The 24,183-nt window shown below is 43.1% G+C and overlaps 1 protein-coding gene across 1 annotated transcript in view; it reads left to right on the top strand.

Annotated features, from left to right (window-relative positions):
- The window catches only part of Stk39 (serine/threonine kinase 39), a 280,274-nt gene that overhangs the window by 106,962 nt on the left and 149,129 nt on the right, over positions 1-24,183 (top strand). The window contains exons 6-10 of the mRNA XM_059260604.1: positions 1,319-1,428; positions 1,747-1,848; positions 4,033-4,166; positions 11,972-12,020; positions 12,126-12,191. Coding sequence (XP_059116587.1) covers positions 1,319-1,428; positions 1,747-1,848; positions 4,033-4,166; positions 11,972-12,020; positions 12,126-12,191 — 461 coding nt within the window. The remainder of the gene's footprint in view (positions 1-1,318; positions 1,429-1,746; positions 1,849-4,032; positions 4,167-11,971; positions 12,021-12,125; positions 12,192-24,183) is intronic.

Here is a 24,183-nt window from a genome sequence, read left to right as displayed (position 1 = left end):
TTAATTTATAAACTACTTTTACTCTACATGCAAAAATATAAACGAGGATGTGTGCAGTAATAAGCAGTAGCTGTTCAGCACTGTCCATTACGGAAATTAGTTTTGCATATTTGTCTATACGCATGTATAGTATACCAAACTAAGCTCACATACCAAATTTGAATAGATAATGAGTGTTAGGGAGAGTATCGTTTCTGGCCAGTGAGATGGCTCAGTGGGTAAAAGTGCTTGCCACACAAGCCTGAAGGATCTGAGTTCGATCCCTCGAACTCGTGTATAAGAGCCTGATACGCTAGAGTGTGTCAGTAATCCCAGTGAGCCCATGGCGAAGTGGGAGGTGGAGAAAAACCTGCATCTCTGTGAGCCATCTAGCCTGTGGTAGGCAGTGCTGCAGAAACAGCAAGAGAGACAATGCCTCAATGTGGTGGAGAGAGAGCCAGCTCCTGAAAATTGTTCTCTGACTTCCACAAGTTCACCATACCCTACATTGATACACCCATGTGCATGCACATGCGTGAATGTACGAAGACACATCCACTCATGTCCACACACAATAATCAATGGAATAAAGCAAGAGATTATTTTAATTCTACATACCGTTCTATCCACACTTACGAAAGTTATCCAGGAAGCAAACCTTGGGGAAAACCCACTCTTTGCTGACTCAGCCTTTCCTTTGTGTGGTCGTTGCATAAGGACAAAACGAGGCTGGCTTTGAGTTTTGTGTAATTTGTATGTGGGTTTGCTTTTATGATTTTGCTCAAGGTATTAGTATATAGTGCTTAGTCTAGGACACGATGATATGGAATGGATTCCTTTTTTTTTTCTTTAAAAAATTAACTTTTTGGACATGGATAGCTTGGAATTAAATTGACTAGAAAATCACAACAAAAATATAAAAATAACTCTGTTTCATTCTACTCTTACTTTTTCCAGTTGTATTCTTGTTAGTGATTAACAAAAAAAAAAAAAAAAAGAAACTTAGATGAAGCCAAGGTATTTTATATTCAGGGCTTTTGAAATGTGTTTATGCTTTCAATGGTATTGTATTTTTAAAAATAGTAGTGACTTTTGGTACCTTTTTAGTAGAAAGCAAGTATGGGGAACTTGCTGGCCCATTACCTCCAACAGCATTTCTGCAGTATAGATGAGAGCAGATGGCGGAGGACAGGAAAACCCTGGCTTATTTCATGAACACACATGTTTGCAGCTATTCGTCACCATCCTAAGGCCCATCAGGGAGAGATGGGATCGAGATCAGATTTTATACACCACACAGAACATAAAGTAAGGTTGATTTTTTTTTTCTTCTTTCCAGATTTTGGGGTAAGTGCATTCTTAGCAACAGGGGGTGATGTTACACGGAATAAAGTCAGAAAAACATTTGTTGGTACCCCATGTTGGATGGCTCCTGAAGTCATGGAACAGGTAAAAAAAATGTTACCTTGATTATTATAGTACAGTAATATATATCATTGATATATCTACATAGTGTATGTCTAATTAATCTAACATAGCACAAGTCTAATGTACTGTAGCTGTAACATTTCTTTTCAGTCAGTCATTGCAGTAGAATGTATCATACAACTTAGATTTCAATTCCGGATTGCTAGCGAGCCCTTAGCAAATTACGTTGAAATTTTTCTATGTTTAGCTTTGGATATCTGACATAATAATGAATGTAGTGATGTGCAACAAGCCTGCTACGTCATCGTGAGTGTTTTTTCTTGATCTTTTTCCTCTTAGGTGAGAGGCTATGACTTCAAGGCTGACATGTGGAGTTTCGGAATTACTGCCATTGAACTAGCGACTGGAGCCGCGCCCTACCACAAATACCCTCCAATGAAAGTAATGACTGCTGGGGGTGACTCGTCAGCTTGGAACTGTGATGGGGGTGCATGGGTTCTCCGGTTCTTTTGAACATGCTTATTTTCCTCTTAGACTTGTGGGAGTTAGTGGAGGAATGCAGCCAAGTTGAAGGCTGACTCATGTTCTCATGCCCCAAATTAAGAGAGGTGGTGCGGGGTGGCCTGCTTTGTGACTGAGTACAGAGTTGAACAGCTCCGTAGTTTTGACTACTGACTCTGAAAGAGCAGGGCAATCTCAGGTCTCCCACGAAATCTAAGACTGTATTAGAGGGCTATTATATTTGCAGATGGATTTCAGGATGCCCCCCCCTTTTTTTCTTTATAAATAGAGATAGTTTATACCATTTTCAGCCTGCTCACAGAGTGTGGTGTTGTGGCTCATCTGATGTGAGTGAGTCACAGTGTTTTGAAGCAACATATATTTTGGGTACTTTTTTCAGGTTTTGTTATTTTTCTATCTGCTCTACCTCTGAGATGGTAACAGCATTTTTAATTCCCCCAGCCAGATTTGGTTCTGAGGCTGCAGTTGTTCAGTGGAAATTATGAAGACATTTCATCAAAACTGTAGTCTGTGCTTGTTTTATTTTTCATATTTTAATTTTTAGAAAACCTAACAGAGTTAAAATCTGAGGGCAGAAAGGTTCGCTAGTTTTACTGGTGTAAGCTGGGCCAAGGGAGAGCTTAGGGACAGAGCACTTGTTCAGGGCATGTGAGGCTCTGTTTGATGCCCTGGTTGTTTTCCGGCCTCTGCCTCCCAAATGTACTTTCTTACTGTAGAAAACTTGGAAGTACAAATAAGAATAGCAAGGAAGAGTAATCCCCCACGATTTCACCAGCCACAAATAGTCCCTGCTGATGCTTTAGTGGTGTTAATTTCTTATTTTTCTTTTAAATTGTTTTTGGCAATTGTGCCCAGGACTTCACCTGTTCTGAGCATACAGTGCTGCTGAGCCACACCCCCACCTGTTCTCTTTCTGTATAAATGTTTAACACAGTTAAGACGTCAATGATATACTTAATGCATATATGCACATCTCTATCTCTGTGACTTTTTTTTTTAGTGGAAAATTTGAAACAAGTATAAACCATAGAAGAGATTTTATGGAAAAAAAATACTAGATAATTCAGAGAAGTTTCTTTTATCTTTTTTTTTTAATATATTTTCTTTTTCTATATATGTTTCTTTGCTTCCCTGTCTCCATTTACTTTTTCCACCTGAGTCTAGAGAGGCAGTTGTTAGTCCCAGCTTGAAGTCCTCCAGGACTTTTTCAGGAGTTCACAGTAGCCCACATTCTCCTCTGGGCTGTTGTACTCCACCAACAACAGTTACTTTTATCATTCATCTATTCACATGTCTCAGAGTGTTTGAAAGGAGTCTTGACATGCATAGAATTGGCATAAATTAGGGCTGATTTATGCATTGAGGAGGCTTATTCAGTTTGTAGGTCAATAGTATGCAATGTACTCACTCTGCTTGCTTTTACAGGAAATAATTCTCTTAGTGTGAAGGAGTTGAATTATTTCCTTTTGACTTGAAACTGTGGTTTGCTTTGCCCCTTGCCATGTAGCACAGGCTTTTGATAGGTAACTCATAATTCTGTCATGACCATCATCAGTATCTTAGCCTTTGAGTTTTCACCAACCCCCTTTAACAATTTTCTCATATTATTTTCTCTTTAAGAGAAAATCATGTTACCTCATGGGATACTGGGGTTTTATTTTTAGGGTTGCTAATATGTTGCAGGAGCCCTGAGTACCTCGGGTTCTGTACTTATGAATGGCCTTCACACTTGAATGTCCTTTTCTCTCCCAACCATGGTTCTTTCCCAACCAGCCTGCGCTGTAGCAAGTGTTCCCTGAGGTCCTGTGAGAGCTACTTCCCAGAAAAGTCTCTCCCTGTGGCTTTGAGAGACCATTCTTAACACACAGAGCAAATTTCCCAAGTTCTGTCCATGAGAATATCCAAGGTTAAGGAGGGCGTGGGCAGATTTGCAAAGACAAATGGGTCCTTTCAGTAACTCAAGTTTTGGACCATTAATTATGGGACAAGCATGCTGGTAACCCAGTCAAGGAAGGACTTGGGTGCTTTTGTGACAGAAAAAGCTGACCGTTCCATTGTCACTCATATTCAGCAGAGACTGTCTCCACCTTTCTTTGGCTGCAGGTGCTGATGTTGACTTTGCAAAATGACCCGCCCACTTTAGAAACTGGAGTAGAGGATAAAGAAATGATGAAGAAATATGGCAAGTCCTTCAGAAAGTTACTTTCACTGTGTCTTCAGAAAGATCCTTCCAAAAGGTATGTTGGACCCACTTCGGGACCTAATGACCTGGTTTGAGTCCTGACCAAGCTATGCTTGTGGATGTGAAAAGGATGCCTTGCTCATGCTGTTAGATAACAGTCTGTGGGGAGAGAAGCTGGTGTAGGACAAGGGAGGAGGAGAGGGAAGAATTGATCTTGCTTGCTAGGTATAGGCAACTCTCAACAAAGAAAAGGAACAAAGTGAAATCAGAAGGCATTGATAGCGATGAGGGACTCTGAGCTAATATCCTGCACTCTCTAGGTTGAGCTGACCTCTCAGGATCCCAGCATCCGGCTAGCTCCAGTCTGAACCAGGCCGAGTTAGTGAATTTTGCATGAGCTTCCTTTTAGTTGCAGAACAAGTTGTGTGGGCTGTTTAAAAGACTATCAGCAGGGAAAAGCTTACCTAGAAAGATTAATCATGTAAACGGAAGCAGGCTTTAAATTTACTTAATGTTTCCTCCATGTACTTATGTTACTGCCCTGTATTGATACAACTCTTTTTTTTTTCTTCTTCTTTTAAATCTCTTTCTTCCTTTTACATCCCGAGACTTTGAAATACCCTGGCGTGGACAATGGAACGCAGAGTCCTTTATCACTTAAAGGAGAATTTCAGTGATACAAATCACAGACAGTCCTTGCTCCTTGTAAGAGACATGGCTCTGTGTGCCTGCCATTTCCTCAACAGACCTGGAAAGTCCTCTGTATATCATAGTTCACCTAAGGCTCTGGTTTTCTACTTAGCTTAAAGAAAAATAATAAATTTTCTTCCAGAAGTCTCCCATTCAGGGATGGAACCCTGTTGTTAGAAGGCATTGCTGTATTCTAGTGGTAAATTCTTTATGCAACTTATTATGCTTTTTAACCTTTTTTTTTTAGTATTACTGTGAGTTAGGCCATGCTTTTTTGGCCTTGGCACAGTTTTTGTTTTTGTTTTGTTTTGTTTTTATTTTGTGACTATTTGCTATTGCAAATCTTTAAATTATTTTTTGCAAACAATACCTACAGACTGTGCTTGACATTTCTCTTGTTGTTATGTTTGATTTATAGTGATTATCTCTCCCCCTCCCCCGTCTGCTCCTTGATCTTTCCCTGGGGTTACTTTTCCACCCTCCTTTTGGTGAGAATGCCCTTAGATTTTAATTTTGTTCTTCAGCATCTGCTTCCCCTTCCATTGTATCTGGTGTTATTACCACAAGGCAGAGTTTGTCATTACAGAGAACTAACTGGTAGAGCTCCCACCCACACCGGGTGAGAGCCGTCTTTGTGTTTCTGGTTAGTTCTGGGACTTCACTGACAACCTTTGGGATTCTGGAACGAGTTGAGATCCATCTAGTGGCTGTGATGAGTAATGTCACACAACTCAGAAAAACTCATTCCTTAGAGTAGAGTTGTTAGTGCTATTTAGTGATAGGTTTATGTGCAATGTGTTTAACAGACCCTTTTTGTTTCTTAATAAACTGAAAGAATTTTCCAGGTTTTAGTCTCTGTGTGGGTTCTGATACCAGATTCCCTCTATGTGTGTGTCTGTGAAACAGTGATTGAGAGAGGAGATGCAGAGACAGGTCCTTGAGGCAGCCACACACTTACGTATTCCTATGTGCATGAAGCCTTTCCCTCAAAGCACTCGCTCTGCGCTGGTTGGCATGTGTGAGTAGCTGAAGGCCTTCCGAGTGCTTTCCCTGTAACCTTGTCGTTGTGACTGCAGCTGTTCTGTGTTAGAAGAGTTGCAGGCTGACAGTGCTGCGCCCACCTCCCCAGCAGCTCTTTCTTCTGCGGAAAAGACATGGACATTGAAGATGTATGTGAGGAGTTTGGGAAAAGCAAAAACAAATATACAAAAAGTCATCAGGGATTGTGAGGGCGGGAGAAGTATACTGTTGAATTTATTTTTATATAATGTGTAATTAAAAACACGTGCAGTATGAAATATATAGATGAGCCTCTATGCACATGACGAACTTCTGAGCAATGACTGTTCCAGAGTGATTTTAGTCCCATCTGTCCTTGTGCTCTGTTCATGCTGTTTAAGATTTTCTAGTATTTCTGGGTTTTTTTCCCTTTCTATTCTCTTCCTGCTGTTTTTTTCAACACTGGATGGGATTCCTAGCTCTATTTCTTCCTCATTCTTGTGACTTAATTTCTTTGTCTGTATGATGGGTCTAGTAATCAAAGAATTGCTCTGAGGATGCAGTGAAATGGCACTTGAGGCAGGCAGCAGCCTGCCTGGGGCCTGCTTCAGAGCTCTGGAAATAGAGACTGACATTCATCATTTGCCTCCACCCTGGCAGGGAGAATTGCTGAGATTTTACATACTAATGGCAGTATGCTAGTGCTCTATCTGTTTAAATTTTTAGCACTGTTACACTGTATACTTTGGTTGACTTATGTAGCATGAATCCTAAAAGGTCTTATTAATAAAAACAAACCTGGTGCCAGTTATTGAGGTGAATGCTGGAAGATCAGAGAAGCAGAACCAGCCACAGCCACCTTACCTTGTCAGTTCCTCAGCTGATCCTGTTTCCTCAGACTGAAAGCCTCTGTGTCCTCATCTAGAATGAATCTCAGCTGAACTGCTGCTCAAAAGCCTAAAAGCTTAACCAGCTCTAGTTCCTGGTCCTCACGCCTTATATACCTTTCTGCTTCCTGCCTTCTCATTGGCTCTAAGCCCAGCCACATGACTTCCTTGTCACTGCCTGTCTATACAGACCTCCAGGCCTCTATGGTTGGTACTGGGATTAAAGGCTCTTGTCACCACGCCTGGCTGTTTCCAGTGTGGCTTTGAACTCACAGAGATCCAGAAGGATCTCTGCCTCTGGAATACTAGGATTAAAGGCATGTGTGCCACCATTTTCTGGCCTCTATATCTAGTGGCTGTTCTGTTCTCTGACCCCAGATAAGTTTATTTAGGTGCACAATATTTTGGGGAACACAATATCACTACAGACTTACACAACAAATTCAAAACTTTAGAACGACTTGGGCACTCATCTCTATATCTGGAGACTCATGGGAGTTTGCAGTTTGGAGGTGATTTCAATCCTCTGAAGAGAATTTTAGGAACAGAAACCAGATTCAAGTGGGTTAAGAAGTTGAAGGAAAACTTGGATAATCTGTGTATACGTGTTGTCTGAATGTAACTCCTCTCCCTGCGATCTCAGCGCAGTTTGTAGGCGCCCAGGCCCTAGCGCTGCTAAGAGACTTAAGCAGCCAGGGACAAACACAGTGGCAGAATACCCAGGACGGAGTCACTCCTGCGCTCTCATGCCAGGCTCTGTACTTTCCTGGTGACACGGACCTGAGGTGTAGGAGCCCCATCCCTCGTGGAGGTTTGTGCTTTGCATTAGCTCCGGCAGAGTTGCCTGTATTTGCATAGCAGAATGTCTTGCTATTTCCTAATAAAATGAGCCTTGATCTTACAGATTACCTATTTCCCAATGATGGCAACCTCTAAGAAGAGCGAGCGTTCACTTTGAGCACCAAGCGGGTAGATGTTGCATAGATGAGTGTGTCAGCAATGAGTTAGACTGGAATATTACTTTGCCAAAGGAGGGAGAGCTGTGCAAAGCAGTTCTGCCTGACGTCAGTAAGCTCTTAGAATTTATTAAAGCATGCTGTTAGAGCTGTTTAAACTGGATGATACTCATCCCGAAGCCTTTGAGATTCATTTTAAGTCTCAGTGGACTTTGGTCCAGCCATATATATCAGATGAATCCATTGAGCGGTTTTCTTCTGAGAACGTTGGTACTTGCAGAATACTGTATTGTTTTTAAGGATTTCAGATTCAGTCATCATTCACAGCCTGGACTAGTTCAGGTGCTGGTGGCACTTGAGCATTTCTTGTAAAACAGTGTTTCTATTTATATTACCTGTTTTCATTGCTGGGCAGTGGTCAGCAGCCATGTGGGAGGTGGCCGGGAAGATCCCTTGCTCCAGTAGAACTCAGCTAAATGACAGGCAGGGTTGATGGCTCCACAGTAAGTACATAGTGGTAGTTTCTGTTGCATAAAATGACAGTGAATAAATAACCAGGCATGCAAAGCTAAGTTCAGACGGGCGCCAGGCACCTTTGCTGGTCTCATCCTTTCTTCATCTTACTCATTTCTCTAGGACCCCTTTCCCCTCTTTTCCACGGTGGTAGCTTGGCACACGTGGGGTTTTACCCCAAAGCTGTGAACACTTGAGCTGACTTCAGTGCAAAAGGACCCAGTGACCTGCTGTTGAATTGTTCACTACATTGAATTAGAGTGCCTATTAAAAACACCTCCCCCCCAACAAAACACAACACAACACAACAAACCTAAAGAAGAATGTGGGCTTTTAAAGCCATTTCCACCCCTCACCTTATGGTTTGTGAAGGATAAGGATGGAGTGGAGTGGGGAGAAAAGGGTTTTCTCTGCAATATGCTTTTCCCCTTTACATCTTTTGGTTGTCATAGAAATGACCTTTCTCTGGAAGGGAAAGAATTTTTCCAGTCCTGTTTCTCAAGGTCAGCCCAGCATTCCACAGCCTTCTCTCTACCTTCGCTTAACATCTGACCTTTGGCATGCAGAGGGAGAATGAGGGGGTCACTGAGAAAAAGGAAAATCATTTTGGCTCCCCAACTCGGCACCTGTGCTGTCCCCACTCTTTGTCTTGCTAGTGTGAGCCCCGTTTTCAATGCCTTTCCCTCTCTTCCTCCCCGTGTCCAGCAGACGCTTCAGTGCTGGCTAAACTTAGCCACGGGAGTGACAGTCCCAGCTCCAGTGTCTACCAGCACTGCTTTCACTTCCTGCTGGGGTGTGAAATTGAGCTATGGGAGTTTGCCGTTCTGTGCTGGGCGAGCAAGTTTAAAAATGAAATCTACAGGCTCTTTGCCTCAGAAGGGCTCGTAACACGATAAAGTGGAGCTACCAGAGAGGGATCGCAGATTGAGGTAAATACAGGAGAGTGGGAAAGCGCAATTCCCGAGCACCAAGTTTGGAGCGATGAATTCTACTGGGATATGCTGGGAGAAAGTTCCAAAAGATGTTGACATCGAAGTCATTTCTTAACTTATGTGCAAGGTGGGCTAGTTGGTCATGAAACATTTTGAAGAATCATTTTCAAGAATAGCAGGGTATGCTCTGTCATGAGCAAGAAGAGACACATGAGAGCACCATCATAGTTGAAGGCAAAAGCGTGTAAGATTGATGGAGACAGCCTCGGATGATTTCGGATCACAGAGCTTGATTTAGTTGCTTTCAGGAGCCTGCTCCTCTGAGGATAGGTAACACAGGCTGATGAGCAAGACGAATATTCAGCAAAACAGGAACCGATGCATCATGTAAAATGGCTAGGTCCTTTTTCAACTCCAAGTTCTTTGGTTTTTGAACAAGATGTGAACTCGTGCATTTAATGCATTAATACCAAGGTATATCGCCCTCCTGTCATTTAGATCCTTATTTACTCAAAGCAGTTATCAATTATCAACTGTTGTAGTGGATGCATGACTTGGGTTTCTTTGAGGGTACCTAATATTCTTTTTTTTTTCTTTCTGGTTTTTGAGACAGGATTTCTCTGTGTAGCTTTGGAGCCTTTCCTGGAACTCACTCTGTAGCCCAGGCTGGCCTCGAACTCACAGAGATCCACCTGGCTCTGCCTCCCGAGTGCTGGGATTAAAGGCATGCGCCACCACCAATTTGAAGGAAGTGGTAACAATTAGAATAAAAATCTTCCTTGCACAGAAATACAGTTTATGGGTCTGTAGACTTAGGCAGGTGGCACACACATATGTTTGCGGATGTTCTCCAATTCTCCTGGAGCTTGGGCACCTTGGTGAAGCCTCTCAGTCTCATAGCTTCCTATCATTTTAGGCACAAGGACAATGTCTAGACTCATACCCTCACCCCAGTATAATTCCCTTTGTACTTTAGCTAGCTTTTGAGGATCCTAATGTCCCATGATGCTTTCTTCTCCCTTCCAATGTGCAGTTATAAAAATGTAAAAACATAAGAAAATGTGAGCAATAGCTCCAGGTTTACTTCAGTCTCACCCGTTCCATCATTATTAGCATCTCCCATCCGTAGTATGTGCACATTTTATTTACTGAATTATTCGAAATGTTTCTTCTGAATAAGGTCATGTGTGCTTCCACATAGTGATGATGTTTCCCACACTTCAGAACATGAGCGGTGTTTTTATAGGTGTCTTCTATGTCGTGAATTTGCAGATCTATTTCTAAATGTCTTTTGTGAGTTTTGCTACTTTCTTTCAAACCTGGTGTTCACTCAAGGGCAGCAAGTTGCACTGGGCTTTATAGTTTAAGTCTGTTTTGATCTAGAGCACTTCCCTCGTCTCTCCTGTTTCCTCTTGGAAGATGAGGGACTCATCAGCTAGCAGATTATCTGACAACCTACCCTCCCTCTGCCCCTCCTCCCTCTCCCTCCCTCCTCCCTCTCCCTCCCTCCTCCCTTCTTTCCTTTTCTTAATGTAAGACAGCTTTTTGGATGTTTGGCAAGTGCTCTTCCATTGACCTTCATCTCCAGCTTACATGGATGAGTATTAGGGCAGCTTTCCCCTCTTTCCCCCCTCTTTTATAGATACAGGTAGAGAAAGCTGATGTGAAATGGATTCCTAATTAAGGAATTATTGACAAAGGAAGCTATTCTTTATGGACAATTGTCAGTTGAACATAGAAAGAATGCTCAAAGTAGGAAATCAATGTTCGGCGGCTACCTCCCATGAAATATTCAAGTCCAAGATGGTAGACCACAGGGGAAGGTTTTCAGCATCAGGATATCCATACAGTGCCAAGACATCGCTCAACAGGACACTGGCTAATTGTAGTGGGGAGAGCAGACCTTCCGATGCTGAGCTTTGGAGCCTGGGGACCAATCAGTTAAACTTAGCATCTCTAATAGTGGACTAGCCTAATGGTTGCCGCTTCTGTGGGGCTGCACTGAGGAGTTCATGGCAGTGTCTGTGAAAGCACAGCTCGAGGAGGCCAGATCTAAAATGTATTTTGAATTTCAGAGTCTTCTAAACTTTGGAGTATTTACAGACTCGACCACTTATGTGTCCCCTGTCCAAAATCTGCAATCTGAAATGTTTCTGCATGTGTAATTTTATGAGCAGTCTTGCTAGCATTCAGATGCGTGATGAAACCTTTTTGAGCTTTCTGGACCTAACTTTGAGTTTATGGGATATACAGCATAAGTTACAAGTTATATGATACTGCAGGGAAGTAGACATATCCAGAAATGCTTTTACGTGAATTTGCATTTTATTAATCACCATGCCATTTGATTTTTGAAAAACAGTGGTCCATATACACTGAAGCAGTCATTTCAATACTGTGGAGACTGAGCTGGCACCTAAGATCTCTCTGTGAGCCCTTTTTAGTAATTGCTGCTCCTTGAGACTCACAGAACATGGCGGACTCCCGAGTTCCTTTGATAGGGTCCTATTGTAGTTGTGAGTTCCTTTGATAGGGTCCTATTGTAGTTGTATGGCTTCTTACAAACGTCGGAATTTAGCTCCCAGAGGTTGGTCTGCTAACCTTCCAAGTTGACACGCTGAAGTATAAGAATGGAGGCTGGAAAATTGATGTGCCCAAATATTAACTCACAAGAGTTGATGTGCTTTGCAGTAGAGGGATTTAGAAAGATCTAGAAAACAGACACTGCTCTATTTGGTGCCAGCTTGTGATTAACTTGGTTGTTGGTTTTGTTCACCCGAAGGTCAATCTCCCAGAAATGCTCTAAGGTTAAGCTGTAGCATCAAGGCAGTATATTTATTATGTGGTGATTGTTTCAACTCTAATTTATTATTGATCTTTCAGGCCCACAGCAGCAGAACTTTTAAAATGCAAATTCTTCCAGAAAGCCAAGGTAACATGCTTAAAACCTCCCAAGTCAATCTGCTGTTTTGAAATTGCTGTGAGTTTTCGGGCATCTGACTAGGTGTTAAACTGTTTGGGGTTATTTGTTTTGCAGAATAGAGAGTACCTGATTGAGAAGTTGCTGACGCGAACGCCAGACATAGCCCAGAGAGCCAAGAAGGTAAGCTCCATTCACTCGCATCATAAAGAAACTAGAAGAAGGTCCTCACACACTCTGGCTTGCAGTTTAGAGATGATCCGATCATCACCGCTCTGGCAAAGAGTCTTCTTTCTGGTTTACCTCAGGGTGCTGTTGCGTGTTTGGGTGTGGAAACAGCGCGGAGCGCTTACAGTTTCAGTTTTGCATGCAGCAGCTTTTTTTATTTTGTTTTGTTTTTGTTTTTGACGCCTCCAAGAGGTTAGAGACTATGAATGCTGGCAAGGTTTAAATACTGGAGACATGAAATAGCTGTATTAATTTCCTTTGGGTCTTTCCAAAAGAGGGATAGTCAGTTTTAAAGCCTAGTTTGAAATGATGAAATAAAAACATGTGGTGTGTGTATGGAATAGTATTCACGAGTGCGCATGTGCTTGTGGAGCTGGAGAACGATGGCAAGGGTCTCTCCTCAGTTTTTCTCCACTGGTTTTCTTGAGACAGATCTTTCATGGCACCCGAAGCTGGCTCTTCTAGACTGGTCGGCCAGTGGGCTCCAGGGGGGCACTTGACATGCCCTTACCCCGGTGCTAGCCAATCCTAGGGTTACAGGTGTGCCCCACTGTGCCTGGAGTTTTTATGTCGGTGCTGGCAGTGCAGACACAGTTTCACCCCCTGTCTTTATTGACCAAACTGTGTTTCAACCCCACATTTGATTGTAAAGGTTGGCTGAATGTCTACGGGATGTAATTCATTTCTCATAAAAGACATATCATCCTTTTCCAGTCTACCTTATGTTCACTAAGTTTTGATTACCTACAGTTTTTTTTTTCCAGTTCTAGGTTTTCAATTCTCAAAGTGGCATGTAATTATATATGTATTCATTTGCTGTGGATTATTTATCATTATTATGGATTTCATGATGATATATATGATTGCTAATAAGCTGCAGCCATTGGTGTGGTCAAATGGTTTTAAAGTTAGTGTTATACATTAGTAATTATAAATATATGCCCTGCAGAGTTAGAAAGGGCCGTTTTCTTGCTTGCCTCTCTGTTTACTGTGTTGAGAGAGCTGGTGGGAGCCAGAATTGTGTGGGATGTAAATGAAGCTGCCAGGTGTACTTTGGATACTGTATCTCATCACACCCAGGCTTCGACTTTGTGAAAACCGTTCTTCCAAAAGTTCATTTAGCTGGAGCTTTAGAGCAGTTTTAAGCAATTTTTCATTTAGACATGAGTGAGTACCCCCCTCCTCCATAAGTATCTGACCTCTCTTGACAAGAGTTCTGGAGTGTAACTGCTTCTACTTTGATGGGGTCGTTATTGTATTCACTTTATAGAAGCCCATACCTCAGGTGGCTTCCTAGCTGCAGGTCTGAAGGGGCAGCCCAGGGGAGCCAAAGCTTCCATCTGATGAAAGAGAGTGTGCTGGGATCCGGAAGTGCCTGGCAAGCTTGAGGCCTTCTAACGGTAGACAGAGAAAGGGGCCCTTGGGTCTAGCCCAGGGTCTTTTGATCACATGTCCAAAATGCCATTCAGAGGGCCGATAAAGCTTTCAGAGCTCCACTGGCTTCTATAGGAAATATCTGCAAGGGTCTGTCTGTTCTGCGCTTTGTTTTTCTGTCTTTGCTGAACATTTCACCTGTTCCCCGGTCTCTGGACCCTGGGTTTATATGTGTTACCTCCTTCCGACAATGTCGACTTCATCTCAAGATCCTCTCTCTGCTGTCCTGCAGCATTGGGACCTTCCACCCTCCTTCCTTTTCCACTCATTTTTTTCACCCTTCATTTCTGGTTTCACTGAGTAGCCCAGGCTGGCCTCAAACTCGTGATTCTCTTGCCTCAACCACAAGTTCTTGGATCATAGGCATGCAGTAGTCAGTGTGCATGGCTCCTCCTCTATTTTCAAGTTTTTATAAAATGATTATTTTATGTGTATTGGTGTTTCTCCTGCATGTATGTCTGTGTACATTGTGGGTACCTGATGCCCGTGGAGGCCAGAACAGGATGGTGAATCCCCTGGAACTGAAGTTACAGATGGTTGAGAGCCATCATATGGGCATTGGGCATTGAACCTGGGTCCTCTGGAAGAGCAGCCAGTGCTCTTAACTATTGAACCATCTCTCTAGTCAAGCCTCCTCTGTTTTTCCCCCTTTCAAAAATTCCTTTTATTTTTTGAGATTATAATGTAATTCTCCCTTCCCTTTCTTCCTTCCAAACCCTCCCATATACCCCTCCTTTCTCTCTTTCAAATTATGTCCTTTTTTTCATTAATTGTTGTTACAAATGTATATGTACATGTATATACATATATATTCCTAAGTATCATCTGCTCAGTCTCCATAATGTTACTTGTATGTCTGTGTTTTCAAGGCTGACCTTTGCGGAGGACTGTTTCTCCCACTCTGAGCATTCCTTGGTTGCCTATAGTTCTTTTGGTAGGGTTGAGGCCCTGTGGTCTTTCTCCAGTCCACTTTGCCATGTTTATTGTTGTCCTTGTTCAGGTCATGTTTAGAAAGTCATGTTGGTGAGACTTGATGGGTGTGGCTTCTGACGTTCATTCCTAAGAGACACAGTCTCATAGCAAACTCCTCGATTCTCTGGCTCTTAAAATCCTTCTTCCTCCCTTTCCTCCACATTTCCGGAGCCTTAGTTTGGGAGTTGTTTTATAAAACAACTCTGCATTTTGATGGGTTGTGATTTTCTGTAATGGTCTCTGTTGCAAAGAGAAGCTTTCTTGAAGAGGGGTAAGGACTACACTTATCTGTGGGACAGATGTTTAGAATGTAAGTCCGTCCCGTGTTTTTAAGTAAACATTATAAATTATATTTCTGTCCTTTTTTAAATCTCTTGTTCTAGGTTTCCTTAGACACTGCTTCAAGATTAACTTTCAGGCTATGCTCAAGAATGCCTTCCAGAATTAAACAAAAACAAACACGATGACAGATAAAAGAAAAGAAAAAATAAAAGAACAATTTCTGCCTAGTAAAGGCCAAGGTTCTTAATACTGAATTTCTAACCTTAGAATCCAACCTCCAGCAAATGAACCCTGCTTGGCTCCTTAACGTAACAACAGGCTTTTTCTGTGGATGTCCATTAGTGTGAGAAAATGAAGACTATGTTTGGGCTCCATGACTTTATTTTCTTCCCTTAAAAGTACTTCATTATGTATCAGTATGCTGTATATCCCAAACCCCATTTTCCTTTATCTTGGACAATAAGCAGCTAGAACCCTGAGAAATGTTAGTTTCCGGTCATGTCTTCTCACATGTCTTGGATCTTTCTGCATCATTTTTATTATTGGATTTTTTGTTTTTGCTTTATGACTAAGTTTTAATATGTAGCATTGTTGGGTGTTTTACTTTTTTACTCTTTGGCTTTTTAGTTCTTCTGGAGGCCCGCCACCCAGCTCCCAAATAAATCACACACGGAGGCTTGTTCTTACTTATAAATGCCCGATCTTAGCTTACTTAGCTTGTTGCTAGCCAGCTTTTCTTAACTTAAATTATCCGACCTACATTTTGCCTCCAGGCTTTTACATTTCTCTGTTTATCTTTTCTTTCTGTCTTATTCTGTGTCTGGCTGGGTGGCTGACTCCTTTTTGTCTTGCTCCTTCCTCTTCTTGTTTCTTGATCTCTCTTCCCATTTATTCTCTCTGCCTGCCAGCCCCACCTAGCCGTTCTCTCTGCCAAGCTGTCAGCTATTCAGCTCTTTATTAGACCATCAGGTGTTTTAGACAGGCACAGTAACACAGCTTCACAGAGTTAAACCAAAGCAGCATTGAAGAATGCAACACACCTTTGCATTATTAAAACAAATGTTCCACAGCATAAACAAACGTAACACATCTTAAAGTAATATTCCACAACAATATAGCCCAGGCTAGCCTTTAACTCATGACCTTCCTGCCTCTGCTTCCCAAGCATTAGGATTACTGGTGTGTATCACTGCACGTAGATGCTGGCTTCTTGATTTTAGGCCTTAATTTGTCATCTGTCTTTCAAACAAAAAAATAGTTTTCTGCCTCAGTGTTCTGTAGCGTAAAAGGAGACTGTTGAGTTTTGAAGCATCATCTAGGAAAGGCCTAGAAATGTTGTCCTGGCTGTTTTGCCTCCTAAAGATGACGACTCTGCTGTCACATGCTCATCTAGAGAGCTGCTGACAGGTCATGGGTTAGACTCCACCACGACAGCGCATTTGCTCTTCGTAGCACGTGACCAGAAACATTTGCTCTTCTACTGACCACGTGTCCTTGAGTGTCACAGAAGGCCTTCCACCTCCACTCTGTTTTCCGCTCACTTGACCTCGGTTGTTTGTTGTGCACGTGCACACACACAGACATGCACACGCACAGGCATGCACACGTTTTTCTGTGCAAAGCATTTTTACCATTCTGCCTTCTTCTCCTGATGCATGTTTAGGGATCATCTTGATTTTCCTTGGCCCTGATTTTTCTTTCTGTCAAAGAACATTCTGTATGATCCCTGGTGTATAATGAAAGCTAGCGAGGTACTTGACACTCCTGGACCCTGTATACTAAGTTGACAATGACCTCCTAGAGCAGAGTTAAGCACGGCTATTTAAGTTCTTTTCCCCTTCATATTTAATCCTGTTCATGAGCAGGAAAGCTCTCATGCTGTCACTGCCTTTCACATTGCTGTCGTAGGTCCTGTTTCCACCTGCTGTTGGATGCATGGTGGTCCATCGCTTACTCTGTTCAGCTCAGTAGGTGGAGAAGGGCATCAGTGAGTCTGTTAAAACTGAACACAGATACTTAAGGCTCTACACATCGTTTTTAGGGACATTCAGTCCTCAGAACTGGCTATTGCTTAAGCTTTATGCCCATGATAGGAACCCTGATGGACCGCATTTGCGACTCATATACACATGCTTTCAGAAACCCTCATAAGACAAGACAGGGGTCAGGGGTCTTAGCCACAGACATGGATGAAAGTCAGCTGGTGAGTGGAGATCTAAGAAGGGCTGGGTCTGGATGTACAGTTCACAGTTCTTACTGTGGTCACTTGAGTTCTCACGGGAAGTGAGACACTGGAGGGCTTTTGCTTGCATTGTGTTAACATCACAGTTGAAAAGTTAAAAATGGATATAGTTAGCTGGCCTATATCAGAAGGAGAAAGGAAGCTAGAAGTGATGGTGTGCCTGTTAATCCCAGCACTTGGGAGGCAGAAACAGAGGTAGACAGATCTCTGAATTTGAGGCCAGCCTGGTCTACACACTGAGTTCGAGCCTGGACAGGCGACCCTGTCTCAAAAACAAAACAAAATACAAAACAATTAAGGAGAAAGGGAAGTCGTAGCATTGAGTACAAGCATTATGAATTTCTTATATTAGTCTATAAGATTGTTTCTGTATTTTAAGGACCTAAAACCATAGGCCCTATTTGATTCCAGTGTTTGTTTGGACATCAGTAGGTAGAAATGCTACAGTTCACATTTATTTAATGCTGTATTGCCTAACTATTTTCACCTTCTGTTTTGAAATAATTTCAAACTTGCAGGAAACTTAGAAGAGCATGTGACTTTCTTCATATATTTTCCGTTCCGCTTTTCCCTCTGGACAGCTCAGAATACATAACACACAATGCGTCCTTTGCCCACAGCTGTTTCTCCCAAACGAGGACAGTCTTCTAGGACTCAACAGTGTAGTGATCAAAAGCAAGAATGTAGCATTAATCTGTACATACCATTATGCACTTCTGGTCTTAATCAAAGTTTATCAGTTTTTCTGTTTCCCTATAGGACCAAATCCGTAGTTCCTTAGCTGCCCTGTTTCCATTCATCTAGAGCAGTGTTTTTCTTCTATTGCCCTTACACTTTCATCTCTCCATAAAGGCTTAGCTGTACTTCTTCATAATTTGACTCACCTGCATGTTTTGACAGGTGTCTCAGAAGTGATGCTTTATTTTGGGTGTACCATATTATGTGTATCATCTGGGTGCATCATCATACAGTGTTGTCTCAGTCCCATCCTGCTGAGGTTTAATGGTGGCGTCTGTCAGCTTCCTCATTGAAAACACAAGTACTGTTCCTTGATAGGAGTAACATACTCTTCTCCTGGGTCATGGCATCTTTTCTCCAAGGTGATATTTATGGTCTGAGCCATTGTGGCTGCACATTCATAGTATGTCAGAGGTAGGAATTCTTTGTGATTTGTAGTGCTCGGGATGCATTTGCATCAGACTTAGGCAAGAGGTGAAGTTGGGCTGTTCTCCCTCCATCTTTGCTGGGCACAGGTGTGACCAGAGTGAGCAGCCTGGTGGCTTTATACACATCACTGACTATGCTGCCTGGGGCTGAACGATGGCCAGCGCAGGATATCTGGCCCCATGTTCAACAGAAGCAGATCCTGAGTCCATGTGGCTCTTACATGAATAGAGAGGTCACTTGTGGAAGACTGGAGGTTCTACAGGCATGCAGGCACACCGCTGAGGTGGGGAAACGGCTTGTCCAGCACTGGTTCCCTGGGTGGGATGGAGAAAGAGCTCCTGGAAGCACGCAAAAGAGCGAAGGAACCACAGCCTTTACTCTTTGGAACTATGACTTGACTGCTGTTCCCTGTCGAGCAATCTTCCTATTTCTTTTTCCACCCCATAAAAGCCAGAGCTGACCTCAGCTACCGGGAGACGTGCCCCGTGCTAGCCAAGAGCCTGGGAATAAGAAGCTGAAGTGTGCACAGCGATGCTCCTTTGGAGCCTTCACATCACTTTTTTTTGTCTGTTTCCTTCTTTGTTCCAAGCAGTTGCGCATGAAGGAAGGAACGGCAGGTGCTGTTATTTCATCTTGCAGAGAGCAGCGTGAAAGGGACCTCCCAAAGTCTGACAGGAGTTAGGCAGGAGCTCCATTCCCCTTTCTGATTCCATGCTGCTTCTGCTACCTTCTGAGGAAGAGGAGAGGGACTGGAAAACAACTAAATGGATGAAGTAAGGGGGTGGGGCTCTTACTCATGCTCAGCCCGAGTTGTCCAGTTTCAGCACATGCAGGGTGGAAGAACGTCCATGCCATTTGTGACCACTGGGAGACACTGTGTCGTGGTAGGAAGGTAGAGAGTTTGACAGCTTTCTGGTGGGTTTGGGTGAACCACAGTTGGTAGAACAGCTTGAGAAATCTGAAGGGGAGACATGGCTAGTGGGAGTTTGGTAGCACCAACAGTTATTAAATCACTTTTTGTTAAGGGAATTATTAAATAATGAGCTTAATTTCTCATTCATAAATGGCAGAGGCAATATCTTCCTGTGTTTGTGTGTACAGATTGGGCAGTGTATAGCATAGCAGTTGGGACAAACTTTGCAATAAATGGCTGTTATCATATAGTATGTTTTATTATTTTATAAGCACTCATGTTGCTTTTATCATCACCATTTGGTTCTTATGATGCCATTGTTTCTGTTTGATGCTTGTTGTCTGTGAGGGATGCTGCACAGTCTCTTTTTGCCACTGCTCCCAATAGTGGCCTTTGAGGTGCAGAAAGACAGAGGGCAGTCCAGACAGTGAAACTCACTTGTCATCAGGGAATATGGCTCGCACATCACAGGACTGTAAAGCTCAAAGGGTAGCAGAGACTAAAAGCGTCAGGTCATGTGGAAAAGGTCATGGAGCTGGTAGACAAGCCCTAGGAAAGAGGAGAAGGAAACACAGAATTGACTGTGCACCAGCATGGCGGGGGTAGGTAGTTGGTTCCTGTTTATCTCAATTACTGCATTGTTACAACCATCAGTGAAGGTCTGAGTATGTCTGTTGGATAGTAGGGAGTATGAGGTATGTTAACTTCTTTATTAAGAGTGGTTCAAAAAGACCATAACTCCTTTTAAATATGTGTGGAAAAGTGGAAAAGTAAAACCTAATGTAAGTAAGAATGCTAGGCCATTATTAAAGATTACAAGAGTTTAAAACGGAAAAATATTTGCCCCAGTTTTCAGACTAAAAAATTGAGACCCTGGAACACTGAGCCTTGGCTACAGCCACAGTCATGATAAGTTGACTCCAAAGCCAACCTCACAGCTTGATATTGTTTAGATTCTCTAGATGAAAAAGCAGGAAACTTGTTTTTAAGCTTCTGCAAAGTTGCGACCCCTGCTGAGATCTCAGTTAAGATGTTGAAATGTGGAGGTGACTTTAGCTTTGTTCCATGTTTTCCCAGTAGAGGGCAGCAATGAGGTTTAGAGAACCACAGGGAAGTTTTGGCGTTTTGAAGGCATCAGACTTGTAGAAGGATCAAAGATGACTGAGCTGGACAGTTGGCTACTATTTTATTGGCCAGGCAACTGAAGGGATGATGGTCTAAATACTTTTCACTTTTATTTTAAATTAAAAATCTTGAATTTGTTGTACATTTTGTACTAACAAACCAAAGTAATTTAACACGTGTTTTATACACAATTCATGTCGAAACCAAAAGCCTTCATTTTTGAAAGACAGATTGGAGGGCTTCTAGTATTCAGTGATTAAATTAATACAGTTTAGTCGTATCAGGCTATTTCCAGAAAGTTCATTGGTTTCTAGGACTCTCCCTGATGCTGGGTGAACAGAGGCAGGAGGGACTCAAAATGAATACTAACTAGCTCTGGAGTAGAAGTAAACCAGACTCTATACCAGTTGTCACACATGCTTTCTGTTGCTGTGCTAAACATCATGACCAAAAGCAACCTAAGGGGAACGCATTTATTTCAGCTTACATTTCTAAGTAACAGCTTACACTTCTAGGTAACAGTCCGTCACTGAGGGAAGTCAGGGCAGGCGATGGAGCATTAACCATAAAGGAACGCCGCTTGTTGGCTTCTCTGGTTCACACTCAGCCGGCTTGGCTTTCTTACGCAGTCCATGTCCACCTACGTAGGGATGGTGCTGCCCACAGTGGGCTGGGTCTTCCCGGTCCATTATCAGTGAAGACAGTGTCTCAGATACGACCACAGGTGAATCTTATCAAGGCAATTCGTCAGTTGAGGTTTCCTCTTTTCAGGTGACTCTAGGTTGTGTAAAGTTGAAAATAAAAGGTAACCAGGATACCCAGGTGTATCAGATAGGCCGAGGGTGCAGTCCTCTTACAGTACGTGTTTCCTACTCTCCTCTTAGAAGCAGCTGTGTATGTTGGTGATCCACTGGGGAGGGAACACACGTGCTCGTAGGGAGGATGGTGATGGTGAAACACTTTGTTTCTTCCATTTTAGAGATGTATATCAGTATTAGCAAGGTTAGAGCTACTGTCTGACTGGAACATGTCCGGGACAGGTCTCCCAAGAGTATAATACCCATAGATGCTTTCATTCATTCTCAAGTCTGGAGTCCATTTAGAATAGACTTCATTTGGTCGGAACAGTTCTTTAGTCACTAGGGGGCGCTGTCAGAATAGTTCATTTCAGACTGGACAAGAATCGCTTACTATTGTGTAAAAATCCCTGCTGTATAGAGTGCGTCCTTTTGCTCTGTTTGTGCTGGGTGTGAATTTGGGAGACGTGAGGGTGGAGGAAAAGGCAGGGGGAGAGCATCATAGAGAATGGAGTTCAATGCAGTGAATGAAGTGAGAAAAAAACAAAACAAAAAACCAAACTTTTGTTGTTAAATTTTTTTTCTACTCCATGGTTCGAACTGGGAGTTGAAAGGATGAAGGACGTACTGTGATTTTATGGTCCTCACTTGGAGGAAAGTCTTTGCCTTTTAGATTGAGGTGCCTTTTAAAGACACTGGGCTTTGTTAGGTATAGAGGGTTTGGAGGCCCATTTTGGAGATGTAGAGACAATGATAAGAATTCTAAAGTAAGAGACACTGCTTTGAACTGTAGATAGCTTTCGCTTTCCATCATGGAAACGCGTAGTAAGCCGAAGGCAGGATCGGCCCTGTTGCATGTAGACGCGTGCTCAGAGGGCTGCATGTTCATGTGCATTCGGTGCTTCCTGTTTGCCTTCGGGAGATTTGCTCACCTTTCCCAACAGCCTTTGCACATGACTGCCTCTTCTGGAATAAGCTGCATGTGTATGCTGGATGAAGTGCCCCCATCCCCGCTCATCTCCCCTCTTCCACCCACATCTCCTGAGCCTCTGGGCCTGACTCACAGTCCAGAGTCTCCCAGCTCCTCGAGATCCTCTCATACCATTTCTCTTGGATGTAGGGAAACTGTTAAGAACAGAGAAAAATTTGACTAGAACTGTAAAAATAAGAAGTTCTTCACAGGCCCCTTGTCGGTGACATGGTAAGATGCCAAGCTCCTGCTGCCCATCGGATATGAGATCCACAGCACTGGGAGGGCAGGACCACACAGGGCTTCGCTTGGCCTTCCTTCTTCGGTCTCTGTTTCCCACGTCCACATCTCAGCCATTGGCAGGCTTGAGAGAGTTACAGTTTAAGTTTGCACTAGTAGGTGGAATGTGGGCATTTCACAAGTGTTTTCCGTGAAGGCACTTTACTGGTCCCTTGGTTCAGAAAGCTGCCCCTAAGCCAAGTGTTACACACTCAAGTGTGCAGCTTCTTCACACGTGTGGACATTTCCGTGGCAGCCTGGGGTTATCTTAGGAAGGCTTGGAGACAGGGCCTAATTGAGGAAAAAGGCCAATGGGAATTGGGTTTTGAGGGTTATAGCCCACCCCAGTTCTACTTAGCTTGTTGCTTCCCAGTATGCAGAACTGTAACAAGCATTCGCCTTGTGCCCCTGTCACCATGGAACTGCACAGCCATGCCTCCTGCACCATGAGGGGCCGTGCTCCCGTTAGCTGTGATCCAGAAGTCAACTCCTCTCCCCCCGGGGCTGCTTTTCGGATCACAGGTATTTTCGATATCAGATGTTTTGCTACAGGGACAAGACAATGACCAGCTCACTGCACCCGCAGGTCCAGGGTGAAGCTTTCTCACACCTCCTGCAGCCCAGTTCCTCTGCAGTGTTTCATCTGCACTGCTGTGGCGCGTTGAGCCCAATTCTGTTGCTGTACTTGATGTCACATGGCGTTCACACCCTTCAGTTTTGCTATGGTGCCATCCTGTGAGTCCCATGGGTAGAAGAGCAGTGCCTTGTGAATTCCTGGGCTCAGTGCTCAGCACTGTCTCTGGGTATTTTGAACTGAAGTTCAGGAAGTAAGACGGCAGTGCAGTGGTCTCTGGAGTAAATGTGAGAGCCTGAGGCAGTTAAACCTTGGTTTAGCCTTTCAGCTCCTGTGGGTTTCCTGTGGTGTGGTTCACAGCTAAGATTCGGTGGCAGCTGAGTCAAGGGTACAATTTTCCATTACTACTGACTTTTCTGGGAGTCCTTATCCAAAAATTGGATGGTTTAGCTTTATCATCTCAGCAAGGCGGCCCGTGTTGGGGGTTGACATGTAGTCCCTGCCTAGCATATTCTCTCTGTCCTCTTCTCACAGGCAGGACAGATGTGTTCCTCTGTTACCTAAACTAAGTGTTCACTTAGGAAGGTGCTGCAAAACTAGGCTGAGGTGAATTTGAGTGCTCCATAATCTTGTATTTCTTCCTACTTATCCTCTCCTTCGCTGAGGGGAAATCATTTTAAACTTTTTCACCTCAATCTTGGAAGTCTTTAAAAGGAGTTTGACCCTTTGGAGATGGGAAATAGGAAGTCACGGATAGTAAGGAACTTTGGGGCATTGTGGGGACAGGAAGGAGTCCGTGTTGTGGAAAGAAGCTCAGGCTGTGCCTTGATGTCCCCTCCCAGTCCTTTTCCTTCAGTCACAGAGATGGTGGTGAGGTGAACAGGGGCACAGGGCAAGTTTAGGAAAAGAAAAAAGGCCTAATCAAATGTGATAGGCTTATTAGAGATTCAGAACTAACTTTTTGAAAGGCAGACTTACTTTGTATTTTTAGAAAAGATCTTTGAAATTCAGTCATTTTAAAACAAATTAAAATGGAAGGGCTCTAGTTAAGGTTGCTTTGATAACAGACTTTTTTTGAAGCATACTTTTTAATTACTGCTGACACACTCAAATGCTGATTTAAAAGTGTCTCCGAACTTCTATTTACTTTCCCAGACTCAGACACAAAGGAGCGGGGCCCTGTGCGGCCTGC

The sequence above is a fragment of the Peromyscus eremicus genome, chromosome 4 (assembly GCF_949786415.1).
Source record: "Peromyscus eremicus chromosome 4, PerEre_H2_v1, whole genome shotgun sequence".
Lineage (NCBI taxonomy): Eukaryota > Metazoa > Chordata > Mammalia > Rodentia > Cricetidae > Peromyscus > Peromyscus eremicus.
The sequence above is the reverse complement of the archived record's forward strand: the minus strand, read 5'-3'. Positions and strand labels throughout refer to the sequence as shown.